Consider the following 26,594-nt stretch of genomic DNA (forward strand, 5'->3'; position numbering starts at 1 on the left):
ATCTTATATTTATGGCCTCTCGTTCTGGTCTTGCCCACTAGTGGAAACAGCTTCTCTACGTCTACCCTATCAAACCCTTTCATAATCGTAAAGACCCCTATCAGGTTTCCCCCTCAGCCTTCTCTTTTCTAGAGAAAAGATCCAACTTGTTCAATCAGGAGTTCTCCTGGTGTCCTGGCCAACATCCTTCATTCCACCAACACCATCAGAAATAGATTACCCGCTTGTCCCTCTCCTTGGTGGCTGTGGGATCTCACTGTTCGCCAATTGCCTGTTAGATTTGCCTACTTAATAATGATTAATGAACAGAAAGAACCTGCATTTATATCCCATCCTTAGGATGTCCCAAAGCTTTTTACAACCAATGGATTACTTCTGAAGTGGTCACTGCTGTTATGTAGGCAAATTCACAACAAGGTTCCAAGTGATAGCCTGTAATTAGTGGTGTTAGTTGAGGATGGAATTTTGGCCAGGACAACTGAGAGAACTACATAACAACAGTTACAACCCCTCAAAGTAATTTATGATATGAGAGGTGTTCTGAGACATTTCTGAGAGATATGATAAGATGCAATATAAATGCAAATCTCTTTCTTATGTGCAAAACCCTTACAAATATAAATCTAGGGTTTTAATACTTACAATTCCGGATCTCAATTGAATGGGGTGACAAAACAGAATGGATTAAAAAATCGAGGTGTTGGTTGGGGACTTCTATAACTGATAGGTGATCTGCTCTGCCTGATTACTGCCCGGGGGGAGAAGGCAAAAACCTACCCACAGTCTGATGCCACTGCAAATGAAGGAATCCACCCAATTGCTTAAAGAAGAGTGTGAAACTTTAATAGTTTTGTTTGAAATTAAGCAGTGCTTTTTTATGCCAGGATATTTCAGCAGGTAACCTAGGGGGAAAAATTCAGTGGCGCCCCCTTTGGGGCGCTAACGTCACCAGGGCGCTAATTTTAGCACCCGGAAAAAGTTAGCACCCCTGCACCATAAATTCAGTAGTTGCGCCCCAAGCAGGAGGCGGAGCGCTATGGGAAGTGCTCCCCTCCTTCTTGGGGCGCTACCAGTGAATTTCATGGCGCTACGTGCAACAGCGCCACCCGCGTCGGCACGTAGCGCCGCGTCATTGCAGGTCTCCCTCTCCTGATTAAACGGGAGGGGCCGAGCGCTGCACGCACCGGGGCCCTACCGGGGAGCGGGGTGCCATAATAACAGCCCGGCACTCAAGAGGAGTGCCGGGCTGACCGATCACAGCCGGCACCCCGAAGAAAAAAGAGGAAGATGGCAGGTGCTGGCAGTTGGCCAAAAAAAAATGGCCGCCCGACAACTGCCCTTTAACTTGCGCCGCCACTGCTGCAAAAACGCCCCACCCCCCGACTCTGTCGGATATATATCGCCCGGTGATAGGTCAGGGGGCGCAACCCAAGGTTGCAGCCGGAGTGCGAATGGGGCACTGCGCACGGCGAGCGCAGCGCCATGGGGCGTTACCAGCTACCGCTGCCACTAACCTCCCACTGAATTTTGCAGGAGGCGTTAGCGGTGCCACGCCCAGGCGCTAGGGGCTTTGCACCCCGTTAGCGCCCCCCGGGGACACTAACGGGAGGCGCAAAGCAACCCAATTTTTGCCCCCGCATCTTTAAAAATCCTAAATCTATGGGGATTTTTTAACCTTCTGGTTGTAATTCCTCTCATGTTGTTTCTTACTACTGCAGTCCTTGTAGTTGTTGTAGCATGTAAGTGAAACCTTTACAAAAAATTATCAGTGATGTATTAAAGTTTAATTTTTGGTATTGACCCTTCCTTTCCTACCTTTATCGTGCTGCCCTCCCAACTTCATGATTTGCATATTTAGAGAGTGAAGGGAAATCATTACTACTGCTTAAATTATGAAATAACATTCGATACATAGGAACTTTGTATTCTCAGACAAAATACATTTTATAATACAAAAGGAATGTACACCAAGGCATTTTTCATAAATATTAATTCAGACAGTTAGATAATTAAATTAATAATTGAATTCAGACTTAGCCAAACACAATGTTTTGTAAGTTATGCAATGAAGAATATTACAAAAGTTTTTTTTTTCCACCTGACCACAATTATCATCATTTACACGGCCTTATTGGTAATTAGAAAAAGAAGTAAAAAAGGCTTTAACAACATAGTAATTATCAGACGAGCATTTTCTGACAGGCAAGAAAATGCCTGTGTGTATGAAAAATTATACCAATTAAATAGCACCCATGCTTTAAGCATTATGGCAATAATCCATGTGTAGCTGACGTCACTTATTGTCATTCAGTACATCTGTTTAATTAGATACCAGAGATTCTCAACAAAATCAGTCTGGTTCTCTCCTATTTTCTCCTCTAAAAGACTATGGGTTCCCAACAAAAATTATTTGATTTACGAACAGTGCAAGTAGCTTATTGCAGTCTTGATGTAAAATTTACATTGCCTGTTTTTAATCTACTCTATATCTGGCTCTTACAAGTAAAGGTTAGATCCATACTATGCTCCTTAATGATATTTCAGATTTATTCTGAATTGCTTCAACTGAAAGAAGAGGGGAAAAAAAGTTGTAATCCAAAAAATGATTATGCCTTTTTTTTTATAGAAAAAAACAGATGGGATTATTTTTTACATGGTTACGGCATAGTAGCACTATTTTACTATCATTGAGAAACCCAGGTGGAGGGCATTGGTCAAAGGTGTCAGGCCGCCTGAGGCTAAAAAGAGCAGTAGATAAAACAAATCAAGCAGTAAGGTTGATGACACTAAGCCTGGGTTTCAAAAGCTTGTAGATTGTAAGAGGAAGCAAAAAAAAACTGAATGGGATAGATCTTGACTTTGTGCGATAGTGTAAAATGGGTGAGAGCGAATCGGCAGTGCAGCCTGTTTTACATCTCTCCTGAATGTTGAAACCAATGGAAATATCCCCAAATCACCTGTTTTACACTATCACACAAAGTCAAGATTTACCCCCATGAGTTCTGAAGCCTGGGCAAGGATGAGTGAGGGATGGATTTTACCAGCCCTGAGGAGGCGGGTCTGGAGGCAGGACTGCTGGGAAAATCTCAAAAAATGGGAGCGGGTCCCAAACCCAAACCATAACTGACGTCATCTGACACCAGCTTTCCCTTAATTGGCCGGCAAGCCCACAAGGCCAATCAGGGCAAAATAGCATCCGTTCGTCAGACGTCGCTGGGGGTGGGACTGCTGGTTTTTGGGTTCCAGACCCGCCTCAAACTCAGCCTGGAAGGTAAGATTCCACCCTTAGAGTGCAAAATCGTGTGATCAGTTTCAATTTCAACAGTTAGCAAAAACATACAGCATTAGCCCAACTGCATGGAAGTGTCTAAAGACACATTATGGTGTGAAAATACATACCAGGGCAGATTCACAACTCGCCACATCGTTGCAAATCAGCCGCCCATTACAAAAACCACCCAATTTTAATTTCCATTGAAATCATTGGAAACAAAATGGGGCGGTTTCTATAACAGGCGGCCGATCCACAATGCCAGTTGTACACCTGTGTGGCAAGTTGAATATCTATCCTACTTTCGTTTCTTATGACAGGCCATGAAACAAATAATCAAAAATGGTTTTAAAAATTGCCTGTATAGTAATATTAAAAAGTACAAAATATTATGATGTGGTGCATCAATATTGGGGCAGATTTTCTTCCTCAACACCCGGGCATAAGAGTATGGTGGGCGACAGCACTTATCACAAATGTGCTCACAGTTTTCCATCTGTTAGAATGAATGGATGGAAAATCATGAGCAGTTTCTGTCAACATTTGTGATAAACACTTTTGCGCCATCAAAATCCTACACCTGAAGGGCAAGATCCGCTCCACTTTACTTTATAATCATTGGATTGCAGCGATTAAACATGGAAACATGGCCTTTATTTCTAGTCCAATTGAAAATATGTGCTATATTTCAATCAATTGTGTATTGCAATCAATATCTACATTATTAAAAAGTCTTTAAAAATAGAACTACCACACCAACAATTAAAAAAACAAATTGCAGGGTTTAGATATTGTATTAAGGATTGTTCTCTTGTAACTTTCCACATAAAAAAATGAAAAATTATCTCTAACAACATTATATCACCAGCAAGTATAGTCATATTAGAAAATATGAAGATTGTTTGCAGCACTCACAGTTAAATTGTTCAAATAAATGCACTCACCTTGTATCGTATATTGCAAATATTTTCTTGTTTCCATCCACTGCATTCCTGAAAGAAAAAGAATAATAACGTTTAACATTTCTGAAAGGAATCCTCAACATAAAACAGTATTCCAGATGAGGGATTACCCTGACACAGTTCGTTTCTCATCTGGAATACTATGTCCAGTTTTGGTCCCCTCACATGGAGGGTGATATGCAAGATTATAAACCTCTTGTGGCCAAGTGGACATACAGTGACTTTCTCCCAAGCCTCTGCCTGTGTTGTTGTTGAGATAGCTCTTCAATGACACCCACTGTGTCATTCTCTTGGAAGATGCCTATCTTCTCTAGCTTCCTCTCCACTGCAGTGGCACAGGGGAATCTGCTTGTTGAAACTCTCGACCAGGAAACGTTGGACAGCCCTTCAGTAGCTTCCTAATGTTAAATATATTTGATGCTTTCATGTCATGAAAAAATATGCTCATTGTCCCCTATTACAGTAGAGTATGCTAACAGTGAATCTGAAAATGGTGGAATTCTATGTAGGGATGATTTACAAATCAGTGTGGAGCTTTGCTCACTGGAAACAGGTTTTTAGAAAATTGACCAATGGTAAAGAACCAATACTTTTACATGGAAAATGAGGAAATAATACTCCTTTGGAATGCAATTGGTATCTATTTATAATGGAAAACTATGAATCATTCTTCCATTGTTTCATCCTTAAGAACCAGTGGAATTGTCACAGATTCACTTGGAACTGATTTCTCTTTCAATAAGGTGCTTAATCTCGATTTGTACATGGTCTAAATTACTTAATTATACAACAACAACTTGCAGTTATAGAACCTATTTAATCTAGATGAATGTCCCAAGGTGCTTCACAGAAGCAAAATCAGACAGAAATTGACATCGAGCTAAAGAGGAAGCTATTAGGAGGGTTGACTTAAAGTTTGATCAAAGAGGCAGGCATTAAGGAGGGGCTTAGAAAAGAGAGGCGTATAGGCAGAGGGTTCAGGGAGGGAATTCTCTAAAGAGCCAATGTAGGTTCGCCAGCACAGGGGTGATGGGTGAGTGGAACTTGGTGTGGATTAGCATATGGGTATGAGCTAAAGTTTATGGAGGGTAGGGATGGTAGGCTGGCCAGGAGAGCATGAAGGTGACAAAAGCATGGATGAGGATTTTGGCAGCAGATGGGTTGAGGCAGGAGCAATGATGGGCAATGTTACAGAGGTGGAAGTTGGCTGTTTTTGTGATGGAGAGGATATAGGGAGGGTGGGGGGTTGGAAACTCAGCTTTAAGACATTGAGTTATTTTGTAGTGCACTTTAGAATTACATTTAAAGAGATGTTGAGCAGTGTAGCTTTAATTGCCTTGAGTCACATATTGTGTTCAATCTGTACTGTTCATCCAACTATGCTTTCTCTGTATCTAATTGAAAGTTTGTCTCATATGTTATCAAGTCAGATATAGCAAAACTCCTCACACAAGCCTCAAATTTGGACACTGCTGGGGAAGAGACCGGTGTACAGCAGGACATCTACCATTACCATCTGAACTTCTGCGTCTAATGTTCTTATGTTCAAGCCCTGATCAAATATTTCATTCAAGCTCCTGCCACTGCAGTGGGCTGCACTTGGAAGCATGCATACAGAGAAGTAAGATTTCCTGCATTGCTGCAGCTGTTTGAAAGGATGCAGCAGACATTTACAGAGAAGCAGCCCTTTAAAGGAAAGTATCTACTTTAAGCAAAAGAAAGGTTTTGAGCCAGTAAATGGAGTATCTGAGGATGTGGTAGAGGACGTCAGCAGGAAAACCCCATGTTGAAGTGAAGGTGTTGTTGCGCGAGGTGTGTGTGAGGACAGCTGTCTGCTTGGAAATGCTGGACACCCTCCCAGAACAGAGCAGCGCAGCATGGCTAGGAAGAAGAGGCGGTGACCAGAGTCAATACTGTGTCCAGAATCCTGATAGAAAAGGTGGAAGAAGATGGTAAATCTGAAGAAATCTGCTGAGGTAAGCCTATGTCACAGTACCTTACACCAAGCTGATATAGCTTTCATTACCTTGAGTCAAACCTGGTCTTAGATCTGTTCTTTTGATTGAACTGTTTGTTCTGTGCCTGCTTTGAATTGAACGTTTCCCTCATAATTTATCAATAAATATGCATGTCACAAAATATTGCCCGACAACCTGTTACATACTTAAAGATGTCCCATGTAAAGCACTTACAGATGTTTGAATGTCCATATCAAAATAGGACACACATTCAAGTTGCACTTACAACTATAACTCCTGTCATACTAATATTTTAAAAGGGCTTTGATAGGAAAGAGCCTTCGAACACAATTGAGCTGCATGATGTTTGTTTGTTTAGTCACACAAGTGCTCAGATCCAGGAAGGGCACTTAGGAGTCACTGTATGTGCTCCTGAAATCTCCCGCACCTCAACACTACTTACCTCTTTGCAAGTTCATAGAGTCACAGAATCTTACAGCACAGAAGGAGGCCATTCGGCCCATCATGCCTGTGCCGGTTCTTTGAAAGCGGTGTCCAATTTGTCCCACTCCCCCTGCTCTGTCCCCGTAGCCATGCATTTTTTTCTTTTCAAGTATATATCCAATTCCTTTTGAAATGTACTATTGAATCTGTTTCCAACACCCTTTCAGTTAATGCATTCCAGAACGTAACAACTCGCTGCATAAAAACAATTCTCATCTCCTCTCTGGTTCTTTTGACAATTATCTTGATTTGTGTCCTTTGGTTATCAATCCACCCGCCAGTGGAAGCAGTTTCTCCCTATCTACTCTATCAAAACCCTGCCTAACTTTGAACATCGCTATTAAATCTCCCCTTCTCTTTAAGGAGAACAGACCCAGCTTCTCTAGTCTCTCCAAATAACTGAGGTCCCTCATCCCTGGTACCTCAAGTTGATTCATAACAGGAGGGAACAAATACAGGAGGAGGGCCCCAAAATCAGGCTGATACAGCTTATGAAGAGGCTCCACTGAACATTATTGGCACCAACACCATATAGGGAGTGGCAGAAGGTGAAGTCAGGGACTTCCAACAAACTGAAGGCTCGTACCATTCTTCTGTTGTTACATCTTCTCCCCATACTCACTCACTCAGGCATAACACTATCACACACAGTCAATTTGTTAAGTAACCACTGTTTAAAAAACACTCTCTTGCAGCCAGCATTGCAACATATGTTCCTGTTATGCTTTTGTAGGATTGCTGCAGGAATGAGCCAACAATCCAAGTGCCAAAGAATTAAGCAGCACCACATAGCATTATGGATTATGGCACCACCTGTTTCAGGCACCAGCACACCGACCAGGCATCAACTCCAAAGGATTATGATAATGAGCTTGAAGAGGTAGCACCACGTGAGTCACAGTGCACGTACGAGGAGGATCAAGTCGTGGTAGGAGTGAATGAGTAAATGGTTTCTAGCCAAATGGCCAGCTTGCTTCCTTCTTTAGCTCTGAGCCTGGAGATCTGGATTACACAATGCTTGCTTAGAAAGGTAGATTGGTGCCTGAGCACTGTTGTTTAACCTTGTATAAACCACCCTGCAAGATATGGTAGAAGTAGGAATTAGTCCACTACCGGCATCTGTGTGTTCCTTTAGAATGGGAAATTGTGCACGTCATTCCGCTATTTAAGAATGGCGAGAGAGGGAAACCAGGGAATTATAGATCAGTTAGCCTAACATCTGTTGTCAGGAAATTGCTAGAGTCTATAATTAAGGATAGGGTGACTGAACACCTCGAAAATTCTCAGTTGATCAGAGAGAGCCAGCATGGATTTGTGAAAGGTAGGTCATGCCTAACAAACCTGATTGAATTTTTTGAGGAGGTGACTAAAGTAGTGGACAGGGGAATGTCTATGGATGTTATTTATCTGGACTTCCAGAAGGCATTTAATAAAGTCCCACATCAGAGACTGTTAACTAAGGTAGAAGCCCACGGAATTGAGGGCAAATTATTGACCTGGTTAGGAAATTGGCTGAGCGGCAGGAGACAGGCAGTAGGGATAATGGGTAGGTACTCAAATTGGCAGGATGTGACTAGTGTTATCCCACAGGGATGTGTGTTGGGGCCTCAACTATTCACAGTATTTATTAACGATTTAGATGATGGCATAGAAAGTCATATATCTAAATCTGCCGAAGACACAAAGATAGGCGGCGTTGTAAATGAAAGCATAAAATTGCAAAGGGATATCGACAGATTAAGCGAATGGGCAAAACCGTGGCAAATGGATCTCAATGTCGGCAAATGTGAGGTCATCCACTTTGGACGTAAAAAGGATAGAACAGGGTACTTTCTAACTAGTGAAAAGCTAAAAACAGTGGTGGTCCAAAGAGACTTGGGGGTCCAGGTACATAGATCATTAAAATGTCAGGAACAGGTATAGAAATTAATTACAAAGGCTAATGGGATGCTGACCTTTATATCTAGAGGACTAGAACACAAGGGGGTAGAAGTTATGCTGCAGCTATACAAAACCCTGGTTAGACCACACCTGGAGTACTGTGAGCAGTTCTGGGCACCACACCTTAGGAAGGATATATTGGCCTTGGAGGGAGTACAGCGTAGGTTTACCAGAATGATACCCAGACTTCAAGGGTTAAGTTACACAAATTAGGGTTGTATTCCTAGAATTTAGAATGTATGATTTGATCGAAGTTTTCAAGATATTAAGGGGAACAGATAGGGTAGATTGAGAGAAACTATTCCAGCTGGTTGGGGATTCTAGGACTAGGGGGCATAGTCTAAAAATTAGAGCCAGACCGTTCAGGAGTGAAATTAGCAAACAGTTCTACACACAAAGGCCGAAATTTTGCCGGTTCTCAGAGGGCGGGTTCAGAGGCGGGTCCGCTATCAAAATCAAAAAGATTAACAGTGGGTCGGGATCCCGCTGTCAACCCACCTCCATGTCAGTTTCCCAAGTGTCAGGTCTGTCTGCGCTTTACAGACCCGACACCAAGCGGCGGGTGAGCCAATTCAGATACTTAAGACGATAGCAAAATACTGCGGATGTTGGAAATCCGAAATAACAACAGAAAATGCTGGAAAAAACTCAGCAGGTCAGGCAACATCCGTGGACAGAAATTTGAGTTGACATTTCGGGTCGAACCCTTCTTCAAAACCGGAAAGAAAAGATGGATCGGAGGCAGGGCTGCGATCGGACAAAAGAATAAAAGAAACAAAAGAAGTAAAAAAGAGACAATGAAAGCTGTTAGAAGCTAGACGAGATGGTAATAGGCTGAGATTGGGTGTAAAGTGCACTGGCAGGGCAAGGGATAGCTGCCAGGTGTGAGAGCGAAACAAAAGGAAAGGGAGGGGGGGGAAAGGAGTGGAAAAATTACAAGAAAAAATGAAATAGGGGCCGAGGTTATGATCTGAAATTGTTGAACTCGATATTGAGTCTGGAAGGCTGCAGAGTGCCTAATCGGAAGATGAGGTGCTGTTCCTCGAGTTTACGTTGAGCTTCCGTGGAACAATACAAGAGGCCAAGGACGGTGAGGTCCGAGTGGGAATGGAGCGTTGAATTAAAATGACAGGCGACCGGAAGCTCGGGGTCACCCTTACGGACTGAACGGAGGTGTTCCGCAAAGCGGTCCCCCAATCTGCGTTTGGTCTCCCCAATGTAGAGGAGACCGCATCGTGAGCAGCGAATACGGTATACTAGATTGCGAGAAGTACAAGTAAATCGCTGTTTCACCTGGAAGGGGTGTTTGGGGCCCTGGACAGTGGGAAGGGGGGAGGTATAGGGGCAGGTGTTACATCTCCTCCGCTTCCAGGTGAAACAGCGATTTACTTGTACTTCTCGCAATCTAGTATACTGTATTCGCTGCTCACGATGCGGTCTCCTCTACATTGGGGGGACCAAACGCAGATTGGGGGACCGCTTTGCGGAACACCTCCGTTCAGTCCGTAAGGGTGACCCCGAGCTTCCGGTCGCCTGTCATTTTAATTCAACGCTCCATTCCCACTCGGACCTCACCGTCCTTGGCCTCTTGTACTGTTCCACGGAAGCTCAACGTAAACTCGAGGAACAGCACCTCATCTTCCGATTAGGCACTCTGCAGCCTTCCAGACTCAATATCGAGTTCAACAATTTCAGATCATAACCTCGGCCCCTATTTCATTTTTTCTTGTAATTTTTCCACTCCTTTCCCCCCCCTCCCTTTCCTTTTGTTTCGCTCTCACACCTGGCAGCTATCCCTTGCCCTGCCAGTGCACTTTACACCCAATCTCAGCCTATTACCATCTCGTCTAGCTTCTAACAGCTTTCATTGTCTCTTTTTTACTTCTTTTGTTTCTTTTATTCTTTTGTCCGATCGCAGCCCTGCCTCCGATCCATCTTTTCTTTCCGATTTTGAAGAAGGGTTCGACCCGAAATGTCAACTCAAATTTCTGTCCACGGATGTTGCCTGACCTGCTGAGTTTTTCCAGCATTTTCTGTTGTTATTTCAGATACTTAAGAGCTTGTTAAAAGGTACTTAAACACCATTTTACCATGTACTTGCCATTTTACCAGCTTTTTCCACGAGGTTTCCAATGCTCGGGGATCACGTCAGGTAAGTAGGTCAGGCTGTCAATGACCCTCCATTCCTCTGAATAGTTGACAGCTGCAAAAGTGGTATAAAAGCTACCATTTCACAGCTGTTCAATTTCCAATTTGAGAAGCTGGTGCCTTCAGGATTTGGAACACACTTTTCAGCTTTATGCAGTTTGGAAGTGTTTGGAGTAAACTCTCTATCCAGTGTCACCTCCTTGGAGCAACCTTTCTCACCATTTACAGCTTGCTTCTGTCATCTCTACTTCAGCTGCCATCTATTCCAGCAGCATCGGTGCCCTTGAAAAAATCTTACCTTGGTCCTCAGAATCCCACCACGATCAGCCCCAGCACCAATATCACCAGGCACACCAGCATCACCAACAACAACACCAACCTGCTCCGCAATCACCTGATGTTGCACAGGACACAGGGCATCAGCACCCGACCACATTGCTGCCCGGGAGGCCGGGGTGGCCTCACCATGGCCAGATTTACTCCACATGTTGTGCCAGGCAGGCACCACCCCACACCAGCACCATAAAGCATCCCTGCATGCCCAAGCCATTCCACTGACACTCATCACCATTGCGGGGAGTAGCGTTATGTCTTGCCATTCACTGCAACTCACTAAGCCACTTCAAAAGGTGCACACAAATCTGTCCAAGAACGCAAAGTGTGGAAAATAAAGATTTCAATGTTTGACACCACAGCAACAGAAACTTTACATGAACAACAGCACCAAAGTGCCTACCCTTATGTGTTGTTAGTTGGTATGATTGGACAAGGATGAGGGTGAGTGTGTGGAGTGGCTAGTGAGATGGGGAAGTGATAATGTAGATAGAGAGGGATGGGTGGAGGTGCAAGGTAAGTTGGTGTGAGTAAAGATGTGCAGGAGTAGGGTAGGGAAGGCAGAGTGATGGGGTTGTGATGAGTGGCACAGCAGGATGAGGTTGAGTGTGGCTTTGCAGTAACATTTTGCGATCTACTTAGATCGTTGAAAGGTTTGCGCCACTGCAGCCAGGTCCTCTTGATCACATCCCTGCTTATGCTCTCCTGTGCAATGTGCAACCAGGCTGCTTTGGTGTCCTGGAGAGGTCTCTTCCACCCACTGGAAGGGAAGAGAATCTCCCTGCGTGCTGTGACTCCCTCCATAAGCATATGGAGGGAGTCATGGGAGAGCCTGGGTGCAGCCGTGCACCTTTGTGCAGCGATTGTCAGTGTTTGCAGCACCTCAATGCATCAGAACACTGACAGCACAACTGTCAAAATAAAGGTGTTCATGGCCCCTTTAAGGAAACCGGTTGATGACGCATCAGCAAATGACGTGATCAGACCCGCTTCCTTTTAATTGGCCGGGAACCTCGCAGGGTGGGACTTAACAAGCCCAATCAACGGAAAATTCTTCTCACTGACCGGGATTAGCCGGGAATGGGGTCGCAACCCGCCACCTACCTCGGCCGCACTGAGCCCGCCTCGGTAGGCGAAATCGCGGCCAAAGGGTGGTAGAAGTTTGGAACTCTCTTCCCCAAAACGGCAGAGAAAAATAGTGAGAGATTGATTCCGCTTGTCAGTGAGACAATAATGAAAGGTAACAAATTTAAGATAATCACAAAAATAATTCAAGGGTAAGTTTAGAAAACTAATCCGTCGCACAGAGGGTGGCCGGAATGTGGAAGTCGCTGTCACAACTCAATATTGAAGCAAAGTCTCCAAGTTATTTTAAAAGGTAATTAGAAATTTACTTGAACAAGTATATAATATTAAAGGGTATGTGGAGTGAGGAGGAGAGTGACATTAGACTAGGGGACAAACACTACTGTAAATGTAATGCGCCAAAGGACCTTTTTCTGTGCTGCATCATTCTACAATTCTATAATTACAGCAGCCATTAACGAAGCAGTCCAGCTTTAGGAAACAAACTTCCTGAAAGGTGACACTGGCCGACAGCACTCATTTAAATGGATGGAATTAGCAGAAGGTTAGAACTCCGCCTGAATCTCAGAGAAGAGTGGGTTGCAAACCCATACTCACTTGCATAAAAAGTCATTAAAATGGAGCTCTCACACATTGTCCTCATTTATCTCTATTGCTACAGAAAATCTGCCCGATTGTCAATCTGACAAACAAGGGTTTAATTCTAGAGGGGCGCCATTGTGTTGACAATGTCAGTGGGACTGGATACAAAGGTAAGTTCGAGCATTGTCTATTCACTCTCAGAAGCTGAGTGCGCATCCCATAGGATGGAAGTCTCCTCTCTCAGATGGATGTTACAGTGGTAAAGGGTTGATTCCATGCTCCCAGCAGGGAGTGACACTCAGGGAGCAAATGGCAGGAAATTGCAGTTGTATAGCCCATGATTTTCTATCAGTGCACCCTGAGGGCGCCGCTCCGAATGGGAGCACAGCGGCACAAAATCGGCTCTTTTTTGAATTCAGAGTGGTTACAGCTCCACTGAATAAAATTTGTCCTTCATTTCCCATTAATTGACACCAACTTAGCAGTCGCACTCAGAGAAGCCATAATCGTAGCTGGTATGGAAATGTGACTGACACATTGATGCAGTTCGAGCTGCTCTTGTAACGCTGGAGCTTTATAATATGATGGCCATCCTAGAAATGCTGGACAGGGACTCGGTGGAAAGAAAGAAAGGAGTTGCAATTATATAACGCCTATCACGTCCTCAGGATGTCCCGAAGTGCTTCACAGCCAATGAAGTACTGTCGAAACATAGTTACCGTTGTACTGTAGGGAAAATTCAGCAGCCAATCTGTGCACAGCAAGGTCCTGCAAAGAGCGATGAGATAAATGACCAGATAATCTGTTTTAATGATGTTAGTTGAGGGATTAATGATGTTAGTTGAGGGATTAATGTTGGCCGGGACACCGAAAGAGGCTCGCTGCTCTTCTTTCAAATAGTATCATAGAAATCTTAGAAACTTATAGCACAAAAGGAGGCCATTTGGCCCGTCGAGCCTGTGCTGGCTCTTTGAAAGAGCCGTCGTGCTCAGTCCCACATCCTTGCTTTTTCCCTGTAACCATGTAAATTCCTCAAGTACCTGTCCAACTCCCCTTTAGGATTATTTCTGGATTTAGCTTCCACCACCTCTCCAGGTAAAGTATTCCAGATCCCGACAACCGAGTGAAAAAAATTCTAATGTCCCCTCTAGATCTTTTGCCAGTGATTTTAAATCTATGACCTCTGGTTATTGACCCACTCGCCAGAGTGCGATGGGATTTTTTATTTTTTTTACGTCCGCCTAAGACAGGAGAAGAGACCTCAGTTTCACATCTTATCTGAAAAATGGCACCTCCAATAGTGCAGCACTCCCCTCGGTATCAGTCCAGTTTATGTGGCACTGACATCCCCACAGTGAAGAACAAATACAAATCTACTTAAAAGTGTCTTATGTCACCTGCTGACAGAACTACCATTGAAATATTTTGAATTTCCTACAGACCAAAATCATACACAGTGCAGAATCATAAAGTAAGAGTGGCCTTTCTAGATATGAGATTTAATTTTTTTTTGTCTATGCAGAAATTAGATTTTAATTTTTTTATTTAGTTTTTCTTTATAAGGCCGATTTTGCAGGGTCCTTTAATGGTGACCCTCCCTACTTGACTTTGCTCTATGTGCTGCACCCAGGTGATCCAATACAGCCAGGCACAGGAACAGGAAAATCTATCCCAAAAGCAATTACTTTGGTTCTAATGCTTCTAGATCTGTAAATCAGACTTTCAAAATCTGGAAATAGCCCAGTTAATAAGGCAAGGTCTACAAAGTCCCTGTTCACTTTTATTTCCAACAGTTTTCCTCAAAGCCTTTCCATCATCTACAAGGCACAAGTCAGGAGTGTGATGGAATACTCTCCACTTGCCTGGATGAGTGCAGCTCCAACAACACTTAAGGAGCTCGACACCATCCAGGACAAAGCAGCCCACTTGATTGGCACCCCATCCACCACCTTAAACATTCACTCCCTCCACCTCCGGCGCACCGTGGCTGAAGTGTGTAGCATCTACAAGATGCACTGCAGCAACTCGCGAAGGCTCCTACGGCAGCACCTCCCAAATCCGCGACCTCTACCACCTAGAAGGACAAGGGCAGCAGGCGCATGGGAACACCATCACTTGCAAGTTCCCCTGCAAGTCACACACCATCCTGACTTGGAAATATATCACCGTTCCTTCATCGTCGCTGGGTCAAAATCCTGGAACTCCCTCCCTAACAGCAATGCGGGAGTACCTTCACCACACGGACTGCAGCGGTTCAAGAAGGCGGCTCACCACCACCTTCTCAAGGGCAATTAGGGATGGGCAATAAATGCTGGCCTTGCCAGCGATGCCCACATCCCATGAACGAATAAAAAAAAAGTTTTCTGCTCTCCAGAGCTGGATTGGCATCTTTGTTTGTTACTTTACTAATAAATGGCTTAAATGCCGAAAGCGAGCATTCTGATTGGTTAGGACAATTAATAAAACCATTCAACAGAAAGTTGAAGAAGCTAGCATATCTATTGGCTGCTGTTTAACTAAACAAAGAAAATGATATGATTATATCCAGCGCCTGACTCACCACATGATAAACTCACCAAGGAATTCATGGCGCTAGCAGTCAGGAAGGACCTTGCAGGAGCGCTACCTAAATGGCCCATCCCTCCCATATAGGTTAGGCTGCTAGTCAACTCCTGGGTCTTTTATTGGCTATTTTCTCCAGTTCACAAGTGAATTCTGACTTCTGGGAACAACTTTATGCCGTTGCTGGATTGCTTTTGTCTGCTTTGAAAACTTTTTATTCCAGTCACGGGTGCTCTGGTAGGTCTACCTTTGGGGTTCAATGCAGAGGGGGAGCAGCGTAGAAGATAGGAGAGAGCAGGAGCATCAGGGAGAAGAGAGAGGAGGAGGGCACTGCGTAGGAGGTCATACCCGCAAAGGGCCTCCAGGAAGCACTTCACCAAGGAGGCTGTCATGGTGGAATGTCACCTACCGCAGCCACATCTGGGGCCCCAAACCATGGCACGGATTGCACTGCCTGTTGCTGTCAAGGTCACCGCAGACTTTAACTTGTACACGATGGAGTAATTCCAGGCTGCAGCAGGCGACATCAGCAATATATCACAGTTTTCTGTGCACCGCTGTATCAGGGAGGTGATCAAGGCTCTCTACACCAGGAGGGACACACACATCACATTCCCCATGGACAGACTGCAAAAAGACAAGAGGGCACTCGGCTTCGCCCGCATTGCAGGCCGCCCCAGAGTGCAAGGTGCCATAGACTGCACCCACATTACCTTGCATGCTCCCCATCACCCGCCTGACATCTTTGTCAATGGAAAGGGATACCATTCCCTGTATGTACAACTTGTTTGCCACCACAGGCAGTGCATCATGTTGATCCGTGCCCAGTTTCCTGGCAGCAGTCATGATTCATTCATCCTGTGCCACTCTTTTGTGCTGCCTTTCTCCCAACCAGACCTTGAGATCACAGATAATAAAAACAGAAAATGCTGGAAATACTCAGCAGGTCAGGCAGCACCTGTGGAGAGAGAAACAGAGTTAACGAAGGGTCATCGACCCGAAACGTTAACTCTGTTTCTCTGTCCACAGATGCTGCCTGACCTGCTGAGTATTTCCAGCATTTTCTGTTTTTATTTCAGATTTCCAGCATCTGCAGTATTTTGATTTTGTACTTGAGATCACAGGCTGGATGACAAGGGCTATCCCCCCCTAACAGGGCTCATGACTCCTGTCAAAAACCCAGGCACAGACGCAGAGCATACCTACCATGCCACCACCAGAAATATTATTCAGCAGACTATCAGCGCACTCAAGGAATGATTCAGGTGCCTGGACTGTTCGGGAGGAGCTCTGCAGTACACCTGGAACCAGTTTCCTGATTTGTGGTTTTGTGCTGCTTGCTGTACAAATTCGCTATACTGAGGGACCAGCCTTTACCACCACCTGGGCAGCAAGAAGTGGAGCAGCAGGGGTAAAAGCCGGCGTAGCCTCGATGGGCCGATTGGTCTCCTTCTGTGCTGAACTATTCTGTAATTCAATGACTAATGGTGCAAATAAAAAAAAACAAAATCAATGATGGTGACAGCTGTTTACATTGTACATTAAATATTCAAACCAGAGGTAAATAGAGGAATCTGATCTCTCCTCAGAGAACAAGAATTCCAGTTGTGGTTAAAGGATTCCTTTACTTTTGTCTGCTCGTTATATGTGATATCTCTGAATGCAGTAGTGTTTTCTGAAAACCTTTAGTGAGTTCATGAGTGGAAGGTAATGAAATAGCTCATTTTGACATGGAATTAATTCAATAATAATCAGTGTACCCATGGGGGGGGAAAACATGAGTATGAATAGTTAATAGTAAAAATCTGTGAGATGGATGGCTGCAGTATAAAATGTGTTGATCATGTGGCATCCTTTGTTGTGTGTGGGTGGTGTATTCTGCAAAGCCAGCCAAAGATTGGAAAATTGATTTATAAATAAAACCATACTGTATTCGGAAAGGAAGTTTGATGAATTAATAAATCTTCTGCAATGTATTTCAATAAAATGATTTGTTTAGAATTTATGAAATGTGTAATATCTTCATTTTTGCATTGTAGGGTAAAAGGAGACTTGATTGTTTTCAGTTAGATTAACCCGTTGCCTTCATAGCATGAGCTGACCAGGAAGAATTCCCCTTTCGACTAGTCTGCCACCCAATGATTAAAAACTGAAATAGCATCTAAAGGATTTCTGCTCCAAGATTCTAGGATTTGTATGTTTCTTTAGTGCAGTGCTGAGGGAGTGCTGCACTGTCGGAGGGGCTGTCTTTTGGATGAGACATTAAACCGAGTTTCCGTCTGCCCTCTCAGGTGGATGTAAAAGATCCCATAGGACTATTCAAAGAACATCAGGGGAGTTCTTCCATTGTCCTGGCCGACAATTTTCCCTTAACCCACATCACTGAAACAGATTATCTGGTCATTATCACATTGCTGTTTCTGGGACGTGGCTGTGAGAGAATTGGCTGTCGCGTTGCCCGGACATTACAACAGTGAGTACACTTCAAAAGTACTTAATTAGCTATGAATTGCTTTGGGGCGTCCTGAGGACAAGAAAGGCACTATATAAATGCAAGATTATTTTGTTCTTCTTTGTATCAATGTGAAGCAATTCTGGTTTTATATGCTCCACGTGCTGAATTAAATGAAACTGATCAGAAGTTATTCTGGGCATGTTGTCTAAAATAATAGTCCTAAAATTAAATATCTGCTACTGCTGTGTGGAATGAAATGCAAAACAAACGTTAAAAACTGCACTCAGTTTAAAGTAGAGACATTACCCATGTGAACTTTGGAAAAACCAAACAGAGACCAGGTCCTGGTGAATAGTTGGATGACAAGATTCAGATGTCCTTTCCCCTACATTTTCGTCCCTCCTCTTCTGAAGTCATTGAATCTTGCCGGAGTAGAGTTCGACAGTCTTCTAATACCTCACACAAGTGACTTTTCTTCGTGTGTGTGACCAGACAATTGACCAGAAAATAAAGGCTGGATTTTTTCAATGGGGACGTGATGGAGGCGGGACTCCCACTTTTTGGGTTGTAGTCCCGCCTCCATTGACTTGTGGCCAACCCACGCTATTTTTCCTTGATTGACCTTGTTAAGCCCACCCAGCGGGCTCAGCGGGCCAATTAAGGGACACCTGGTTACTGTTGACGTCAGTGATTGACATTTCATCTGTCAAGAGCATTTGACAGGTGAAAAATCAGCGTTTGACAGCTCTTTGAAGCTGTCAAACACTGACAATCTGTCTTATAACTTGAGTCCTTCTACTCAGACTCAGTTAGAGATCTCACCAGACCAGAAAGCAGAATGCTGCAGCTTTTGACAGTTCAGCGGCCATTTTGCTTTCTGTGCTGGTGAACTGAGGGACTCCCGAGAACTGAAGGAAGGAAGCCTGCAGGAGAAAGTAAAGGTAAGTAAAACTTATTAAAACACTTTACACTTACCTCACACACTTACCTCTGCATACATGCACCCATCACTCACCTGCACAACAGACATCTCGACCTCTCCAACCACTTCAGACCGACAGTCTGCCTCGCTAAATTGGCGTGGTTCAGAGCCGTCGGGCAGCCCACACCTCAGGGCTAAAAATAGGGATTAGGCAAAAAACTGCCTGTTAATTACCTGTTAACAGGCAGTTAATTGGCACTAATCCCCTTCCCGCCTTGGGGAGGTGGCTCCCAGCACAGGTCGGATACCCGCCTCATGGGACATTGGCACGGAGGTGGGTTGGGGGCGGGATGGGTTCGTGCCCTCCCCCCCCCGATTCTGCAATTTTCCCACCACTCCCGCCTCCTCGGGGCTTGGAAATTCGAGCCCAAAGTGTTGACAGTGTGGCGTACTAAAACCGAGCTGGGACCTGTAGTCAACTGACATCCATTTTCATATACTTTCCACCAGGGGCCATTGGGCAACATTCAGAAGTGGGAAATATTAGCTCAATTTAGTTCACTAGCCATCTGCTGCCCTGATTGAGGTCAGCTAACTAACCACAGAATGGGGATGCCATCTGGGACCTTTCTGATCTTTTATGGCTCAGTGCTGCTCCACCTGGACATTGAGATGTTTCTTCTTAGCCATTTTTTACCCAGCTCATCAAGGCCAGCAGCATACTTCTCACTTTGCTGATCCACCATCAATTGTATTTAAAAAGTGAACTGAATCAATTTGAAACAAAGCTAGCTGAAATCAATGGTAATCACTTCAGCTGCGTCGAAATCCATAATTCTAAAGTTCAGAAACTGACTGCGGTAAATAAGAATGACTGCGTGCAAATGATTCTGCATGCTGACGCTACAGTAATGCAGTTAACAGAAATAAACAAGAATTCCTGTAAATCTTGACATATTTACAAATGTGCTATTTACCCTTATGCAAAAATAAACTTTAAATGTTACAGGAGACGAGGACTGTTCATGTAAATATTTAAAAGCAGCGGGTATTTATTCACCTGTATGGCTGATTTAGATAGAATTTAACTGTAAGCATAGATCAATAGTGCCCGCACTGTGCTGCGCAGTGTAAACCAGAAAATAACAGTTAATCCTGGCCAGGATCTTCCAAGCTCTTCCTTCTCTCACCAATGTCTCACTTTGCATGATTTTCTTTGTTGATTTTTTTTTTTTACAGTAGACGTATGTTCTCTTTTCACACTCTCCTTTCACACATTGGGGGGAATTTTAACCTAAAACAAACCGGGTGGTTTAGGGGCTTGGGGGTATTTAAAGTGTTAAAAATCGGAATCCTGACCTAAACCCACCCACTTCCGGTTTTAATGGAGGTGGGACAGGAGGCGGGACGGGGCAGGCAGCCAACCAGCTGCCAGGAAGTGGGCTATCTATTTAAATATTATAATGAGTTCTCCCGGCTTTCCCGACTGCCTCGGAGCCCCACCCCCCCCACCCCTAACCCACCTTCTCCATTAAAATTTAGCCTATTTTCTCTCCTCATACATTTATTCTGTCTGTGCCTCTGCCCCTCTGCTACCTCTCTGTCTCTCTCTCTCTGGTCAGGCAGTAAGGTCAACAGACAGGCAGGGCTGAATTTTGCCGGTGCTCAGAGGGTGGTTTCGGAGGCGGTTCCGCTGTTAAAAATGACATTGATTGATAGCAGGGGCGGAAATTCACGCTGAACCCGCCTCCTTGTTAATTTTCCAAGTGCCGGCTCTGCCTGCGGTTTGCAGACCTGGCACTAAGCGGCGGGTCAGGCAATTGAGATACTTAAGAAGCAGATTAAAGATATTTAAGCAGTATTTTACCAGGTCCTAACGATGTTTCCATGTTTTTTACGAGGTTCCCGGCACTCGGGGATCACGTCAGGTAAGTGTGTCGGGTTCTCAATGACTCTGCATTGCTGTGAATAGTTGACAGCTGCAAAGGTATAAATGCTATCATTTCACAATCTTAGAGGCTGGAGCCTTCAGGATTTGGAATAAACTTTTCAGCTTTTTGGATGTTCGAAGTGTTTGGAGCAAACTCTCTAGCGAGTGTCACCTCCTTGGAGTAACCTCTCTCACCACTGACAGATCGCTTCTGTCATCTCAACTTCAGCTGCCATCTATTCCTGCAACAGGGGTGCCATTGAAAATAACTCACTTTGGTCCTCAGAATCCCACCACGATCAGCCCCAACACCAACATCACCAGGCACACCAGCAGCACCAACAACAGCACCAACCTTCTCCGCAATCACCTGATGCTGCACAGGATACAGGGCATCAGCACCCGAACACACTGCTGCCCGGGAGGCCAGGCTTGGCCTCACCATGGCCAGATTTGCTTCAGTTGACGCTGTACACCCTGGCTGCCACATGATGTGCCAGGTTGGCACCACCCCACACCAACATCATAAAGCATCCCTACAATGCCCAAGCCATTCCTTTTGCACTCATCACCATTGCCGGGGGGGGGGGGGGTTACTGTTATGTCTTACCATTCATTGCAACTCACTGAGCCACTTCCAAAGGTGCACACAGATCTGTCCAAGAACGTAAAGTGTTGAAATTAAAGATTTCAATGTTTGACAACACATTAACAGAAATGTTACATGAACATTGGTGATAACACCCAAGTGCCTACCCTTGTGTGTTGTTAGTTGGTATGATTGGAGAAGGATGAGGGTGATTGTGAGGGGTGGCTAGTGAGATGGGGAAGTGATAAGATAGATAGAGAGGGATGGGTAGAGAGGGATGGGTGGAGGTGCAAGGTAATTGGTGTGAGTAAGGATGTGCAGGAGTACGGTAGGGAAGGCAGAGTGATAGGGATATGATGAGTGGCACAGCAGGATGAGGTTGAGTGTGGCTTTGTAGTAATGTTTTGTGAGCTACTGAGATCATTGATAGGCTTGCACCACTGCAGCCTGGTCCTCCTGACAACATCGCTGCTTGTGCCCTCCTGTGCAATGTGCAACCAGGCTGCATTGGTCCCCTGGGGAGGTCTCTTCTGCCCATTGGAAGGGAAGAGAACCTCCCTGGGTGCTGTGACTCCCTCCATAAGCACATGGAGGGAGTCATGCGAGAGCCTGGGTGCAACCGTGCACCTTTGTGCAGTGCTTGTCAGTGTTTGCAGCACCTCAATGCTATAGAACACTGACAGCACAACTGTCAAAATGATTGTGGGCATGGTCCCTTTAAGGAAACCAGCTGATGATGCGTCATCATGTGACATCAGCAGACCCGCTTTCTATTAATTGGCCGGGAACCTCACAGGGCGGGATTAACAAGCCCCATGAACGGAAAATCTTGCTGGAGGCCGCCCCGGAGCCACTGAAGTTGGAAAAATCCAGCCCGCAGTGTGAGAATTAGGGAGCTGAAAAGAGTGATCAACACATGGAATGGACTTCCATGTAGGCTAGTGAAAACAAAGCTCCTGGAATAATTTAAGAGACCTGCTTGTTCCTGCTATTAAATGTAGCAGATCAAGTAGATAAGGTCAGAAAAAAGACTAATGGAAACCTGAGATTTGTACGTAGAGACATGCCCAACCTGATTTTCCTGATTGGGTACACCATTGATCAATAGCTTAACTGGACCGTCCATATCAACAGTGGCTACAAGAGCAGGACAGAGCCTGGGTATTCTGTGAAAGCTCATCTCCTGATCCCTCAATGCCTCTCCACCATCTACAAGGCTCAAGTCAAGAGTGGATGGAATACTCACCACTCGCCTGGAATGAATTAGCTCTAACAACATGCAAGAAGCTTATCATTGTCCAGGACAGAGCAGTTTGTTTGATTGACACCCCAAATTGTCGGGTAATTTTGACCTAATCCACCCAGCGGGAAACTGACATAATCGGATCGATCACTCATTTTAAACCAGTTCGATTTTACTTTCCATTAAAGTCACAATCAGTCAATGAAGTCAATTGGAAGTAAAAATGGCGGCGAAACTGCCAAACATCTTTGTGCAGTTATGAAGGAGTTGGGACAAACCATGGCTAATACAGGGAATGCATTTCTTACAGGCTTTGTCAGTGTTTCCCTCATCAACTCTTTAATTTTATTCAATGGCATGTTTTAAAGTGCCATTGTATTGCATCTATCATCCTGCCCGAAAGTGAAGGAACTTTCTTGCAGGTTACTGTAACAGCAGGTTCTGCAGTCGGCACTCGCTCTGTCCAGTACATAAGAACATAAGAAATAGGAGCAGGAGTAGGCCATTTGGCCCCTCGAGTCTGCTCCGCCATTCGATAAGATCATGGCTGATCTGATCTTGGCCTCAACTCCACTTTCCCGCCCGCTCCCCATGACCCTTGACTCCCCTGTAGCTCAAATTTCTGTCTATCTCCGCCTTGAATATATTCAATGACTCCGCCTCCACAGCTCTCTGGGGTAGAGAATTCCAAAGATTCACGACCCTCTGAGAGAAGAAATTCCTCCTCATCTCCGTTTTAAATGGGTGACCAGTTATTCTGAAACTATGCCCCCTAGTTCTAGATTCCCCCATGAGGGGAAACATCCTCCCTGTATCTACCCTGTCAAGCCCCCTCAGAATCTTATGAGGGAAAAATTCAGTTGGTTTGCACCTCCCATTAATGGGGTGCAAAGCAACTAGCCCCCGGGTGTGGCGATGTTTGCGCCGCTCGCAAAATTGACCAGACATTTTGCGGCGGCACTAAACACTACTGCCACGATCTCCTGCACCCACAGATCGTGACATCAGTCGAGCGTGCAACGCCCCGGACCAGATATTGAGTGGCGCCCCCTGCCTTACCGCCTGCCGCTAGCAACGACAGGTTGAGGGGAGCATTTTGCAGTCGGGAAGAGACTGGGGGAGTAATATTTAAAGGCGACCTCTTCCTGCCTTTTTTTGTCACGACATTTTTGCACCTCGCATTCTGAGAGAGAGAAAGAGTTCTGGAGAGATTCAACACTGTGTGAAGGAGTTTTGGATACTGAGCAGCACCTTGCAGGTTCATTTTGATTTGACCTTCCTTGCATCGATTTAGAAGACATTATGGTGTCTGCACTCTGAGCTCTTTGACTGGGCCTCCCCATTGTTCTTTCCAGCAGATTTGATGTACAGGTCTCTCCAGGCCAAGATTCAAAGCTGCACTGAGCAGGACGTGGATGGAGAGCAGGATCGACCCTCCCCTTTAAGAACTGGCCGGCGCCAGTGTCCGTGTTCCATTGCTGACTGACATCACATGAGCTTCGCCAGCGCTCTGAGGTAGCGCCTCGCTCCTCGGCGTTAGTGCCTTAAGAGGTGTGTAGCACCTGATTTAGCGCTCCAATCACCTCTGGGGCGATAGAAGCCAAGTTTGCAGTCGGGGGCGATAATTAGCGCCAGGCGCTAAACTTTGTGCCCAGCCGATAATTGCGCCCCAAACGGGGCGATACCGAATTTCTCCCCCTATATGTTTCAATAAGATGACCTCTTATTCTTCTAAACTCCAATGAGTATAGGCCCAACCTGCTCAACCTTTCTTCATAAGACAACCCCTTCATCTCTGGAATCAACCTAGTGAACCTTCTCTGAACTGCCTCCAATGCAAATATATCCCTCCTTAAAAAAGGAGACCAAAACTGCATGCAGTACTCCAGATGTGGTCTCACCTGCGCCCTGTACAGTTCTAGCAAGACTTCCCTACTTTTATACTCCATAGCCCTTGCAATAAGGGCCAGTATCCATTTGCCTTCCTAATTACTTGCTGTACCTGCATGCTAACTTTTTGTGTTTCATGTACGAGGACCCCAGATTTCTTTGTACCGCAGCATTTTGTAGTCTCACTCCATTTAAATAATAATTTGTTTTTTTATTCTTCCGACCAAAGTGCATAACCTCACATTTTCCTCCATCTGGCAAAATTTTTCCCCATCACTTAACCTATCTATATCCCTTTGCAGACACTTATGCCTAGATTTTCAGTGTGACGTGAGGCAGGCTTTTAGGCGTACGGGGGGCTAAAATCCTGAATTCGGGGGTCCCAACACAATCCCGCCCAAAACCTGCCTCCACGTAAGTTTCAAAGGAGGCGGGTACCCGCCCCACACTGGGACCCGCCGACCCGAGGCGGGAAGGGATTAGTACCAATTAACTGCCTGTTAACAGGTAGTTAACAGGCAGTTTTTAGCCTAATCCCTATTTTGAAGGTTGTCGTGTGGGATTCCCGACGGCTCCAAACCACACCAGGTTAGAGCAGGCGGGCCGTCGAGTTGAAGGACTTGGAGGGGTCGAGATGTCGGTGTTCAGGTGAGTGATGGGTGCATGAGTGCAAAGGTAAGTGTGTTTGGTGTGTCTAAAGTGTGTAAAGAAGTTTAAATTACCTGTACTTACCTTTACAGCCTTTCTTCCTCTAGGCGTCGGGAGTCCATCATTCAGCCGGCACTGAAAGCAAAATGGCTGCAATCTGTCAAAAGTGACAGCCTTCAGCTTTCAGTGCCAGTAAGAGTTCTAACTGAGTCTGTGTAGAAGGACTCAGGTTAAAAGTCAGACTGTCAGTGTTTGACAGCTTCAAACAACTGTGAAACACTGATATTTCATTTGTCAACACCTCTTGACAGATGAAATTTCAGTCTGTGATGTCACCTGTTGCCGGGTGGTCCTTAATTGGCCTGCTGAGCCCGCTGGGCGGGCTCAACAAGGTCAATCAAGGGAAACTCGTGTGGATTGGCCAGACGTCGATGGAGGCGGGACTAAAACCCGAAAGTTATAGTCCCGCCTCCTTCCCGACTGCTGAATGAAAATCCAGCCCTTTGTGTCCTCCTCACAACTTGCGTTCCCACCTATCTTTGTATCATCAGCAAATTTGGCTATAGTACACTCGGTCCCTTCATCCAAGTCATTAATATAGATTGTAAATAGTTGAGGCCCCAGCACTGATCCCTGTGGCACCCCACTAGTTACAGTTTGCCAACCTGAAAATGACCCATTTATCCCGACTCTCTGTTTTCTGTTAGTTAGCCAATCCTCTATCCATGCTACAGGAAACTCTCGATTTACTGGCACCCAAACAACCGGAAATCTCAGTTAACCGACAAAATTCAGGAGTAGGTTCAGTTAAGTTTTTCGTCATATTAGTGGCCGTTCCTGGATCTGTGGCTGTGTAACTGGGGGTTTCTGCACTTGTTGCTAAGCAACAGGGATGCTTGGTCTGTGGCCGGGGTTCCTGCAGCTGTTGCTAAGCAACAGGGAAGCCTGGATTTGTTGCTGTGTACGGAGCTCTCGTACCTTTTAACTATACCTCTCTGTAATCCGGACTTTTTGATAAACCGGCACCACGCCGGTCCCGTCGGTGCCGGATAAAAAAGAGTTTCCTGTAATATATTACCCCCAAACCCCGTGAGCTCTTATCTTGTGCAGTAACCTTTTATGTGGCACCTTATCGAATGCCTTCTGGAAATACAAATAGACTACATCTACTGGTTCCCGTTTATCCACCCTGTTCGTTACGTCCTCAAAGAACTCTAGTAAATTTGTCAAACATGATTTCCCTTTCATAAAATTATGTTGACGCTGCTTGATTGTATTATGATTTTCTAAATGTCCTGCTATTACTTTCTTAAGAATGGATTCCAGCATTGTCCCAATGACAGATGTTAGGCTAACTGGCCTATAGTTTCCTGCTTTCTGTCTCCCTCCTTTCTTGAATAGGGGTGTTATATTTGCAGTTTTCCAATCCGCTGGGACCTCTCCCGAATTTTGGTAGATTACAACCAACGCATCCACTATCTCTGCAGCCATTCTGTTAAGACCCTAGGATACAGGCCATCAGGTCCAGGGGACTTGTCAGCCTTTAGTCCCATTAGTTTGCCTAGTACAT

At 45.0% G+C, this 26,594-nt stretch overlaps 1 protein-coding gene across 1 annotated transcript in view; it reads right to left on the reverse strand.

Moving 5' to 3' along the window:
* gabrb3 (gamma-aminobutyric acid type A receptor subunit beta3) overlaps window positions 1-26,594 on the reverse strand; it is a 589,510-nt gene that overhangs the window by 473,485 nt on the left and 89,431 nt on the right. The window contains exon 2 of the mRNA XM_085999547.1: window positions 4,216-4,263. Within this exon, the coding sequence (XP_085855673.1) occupies window positions 4,216-4,263 (48 nt within the window). The remainder of the gene's footprint in view (window positions 1-4,215; window positions 4,264-26,594) is intronic.

Source organism: Somniosus microcephalus, chromosome 10 (assembly GCF_052327205.1).
Source record: "Somniosus microcephalus isolate GS21.2 chromosome 10, FLI_Smic_1.0, whole genome shotgun sequence".
Taxonomy (NCBI): Eukaryota; Metazoa; Chordata; class Chondrichthyes; order Squaliformes; family Somniosidae; genus Somniosus; species Somniosus microcephalus.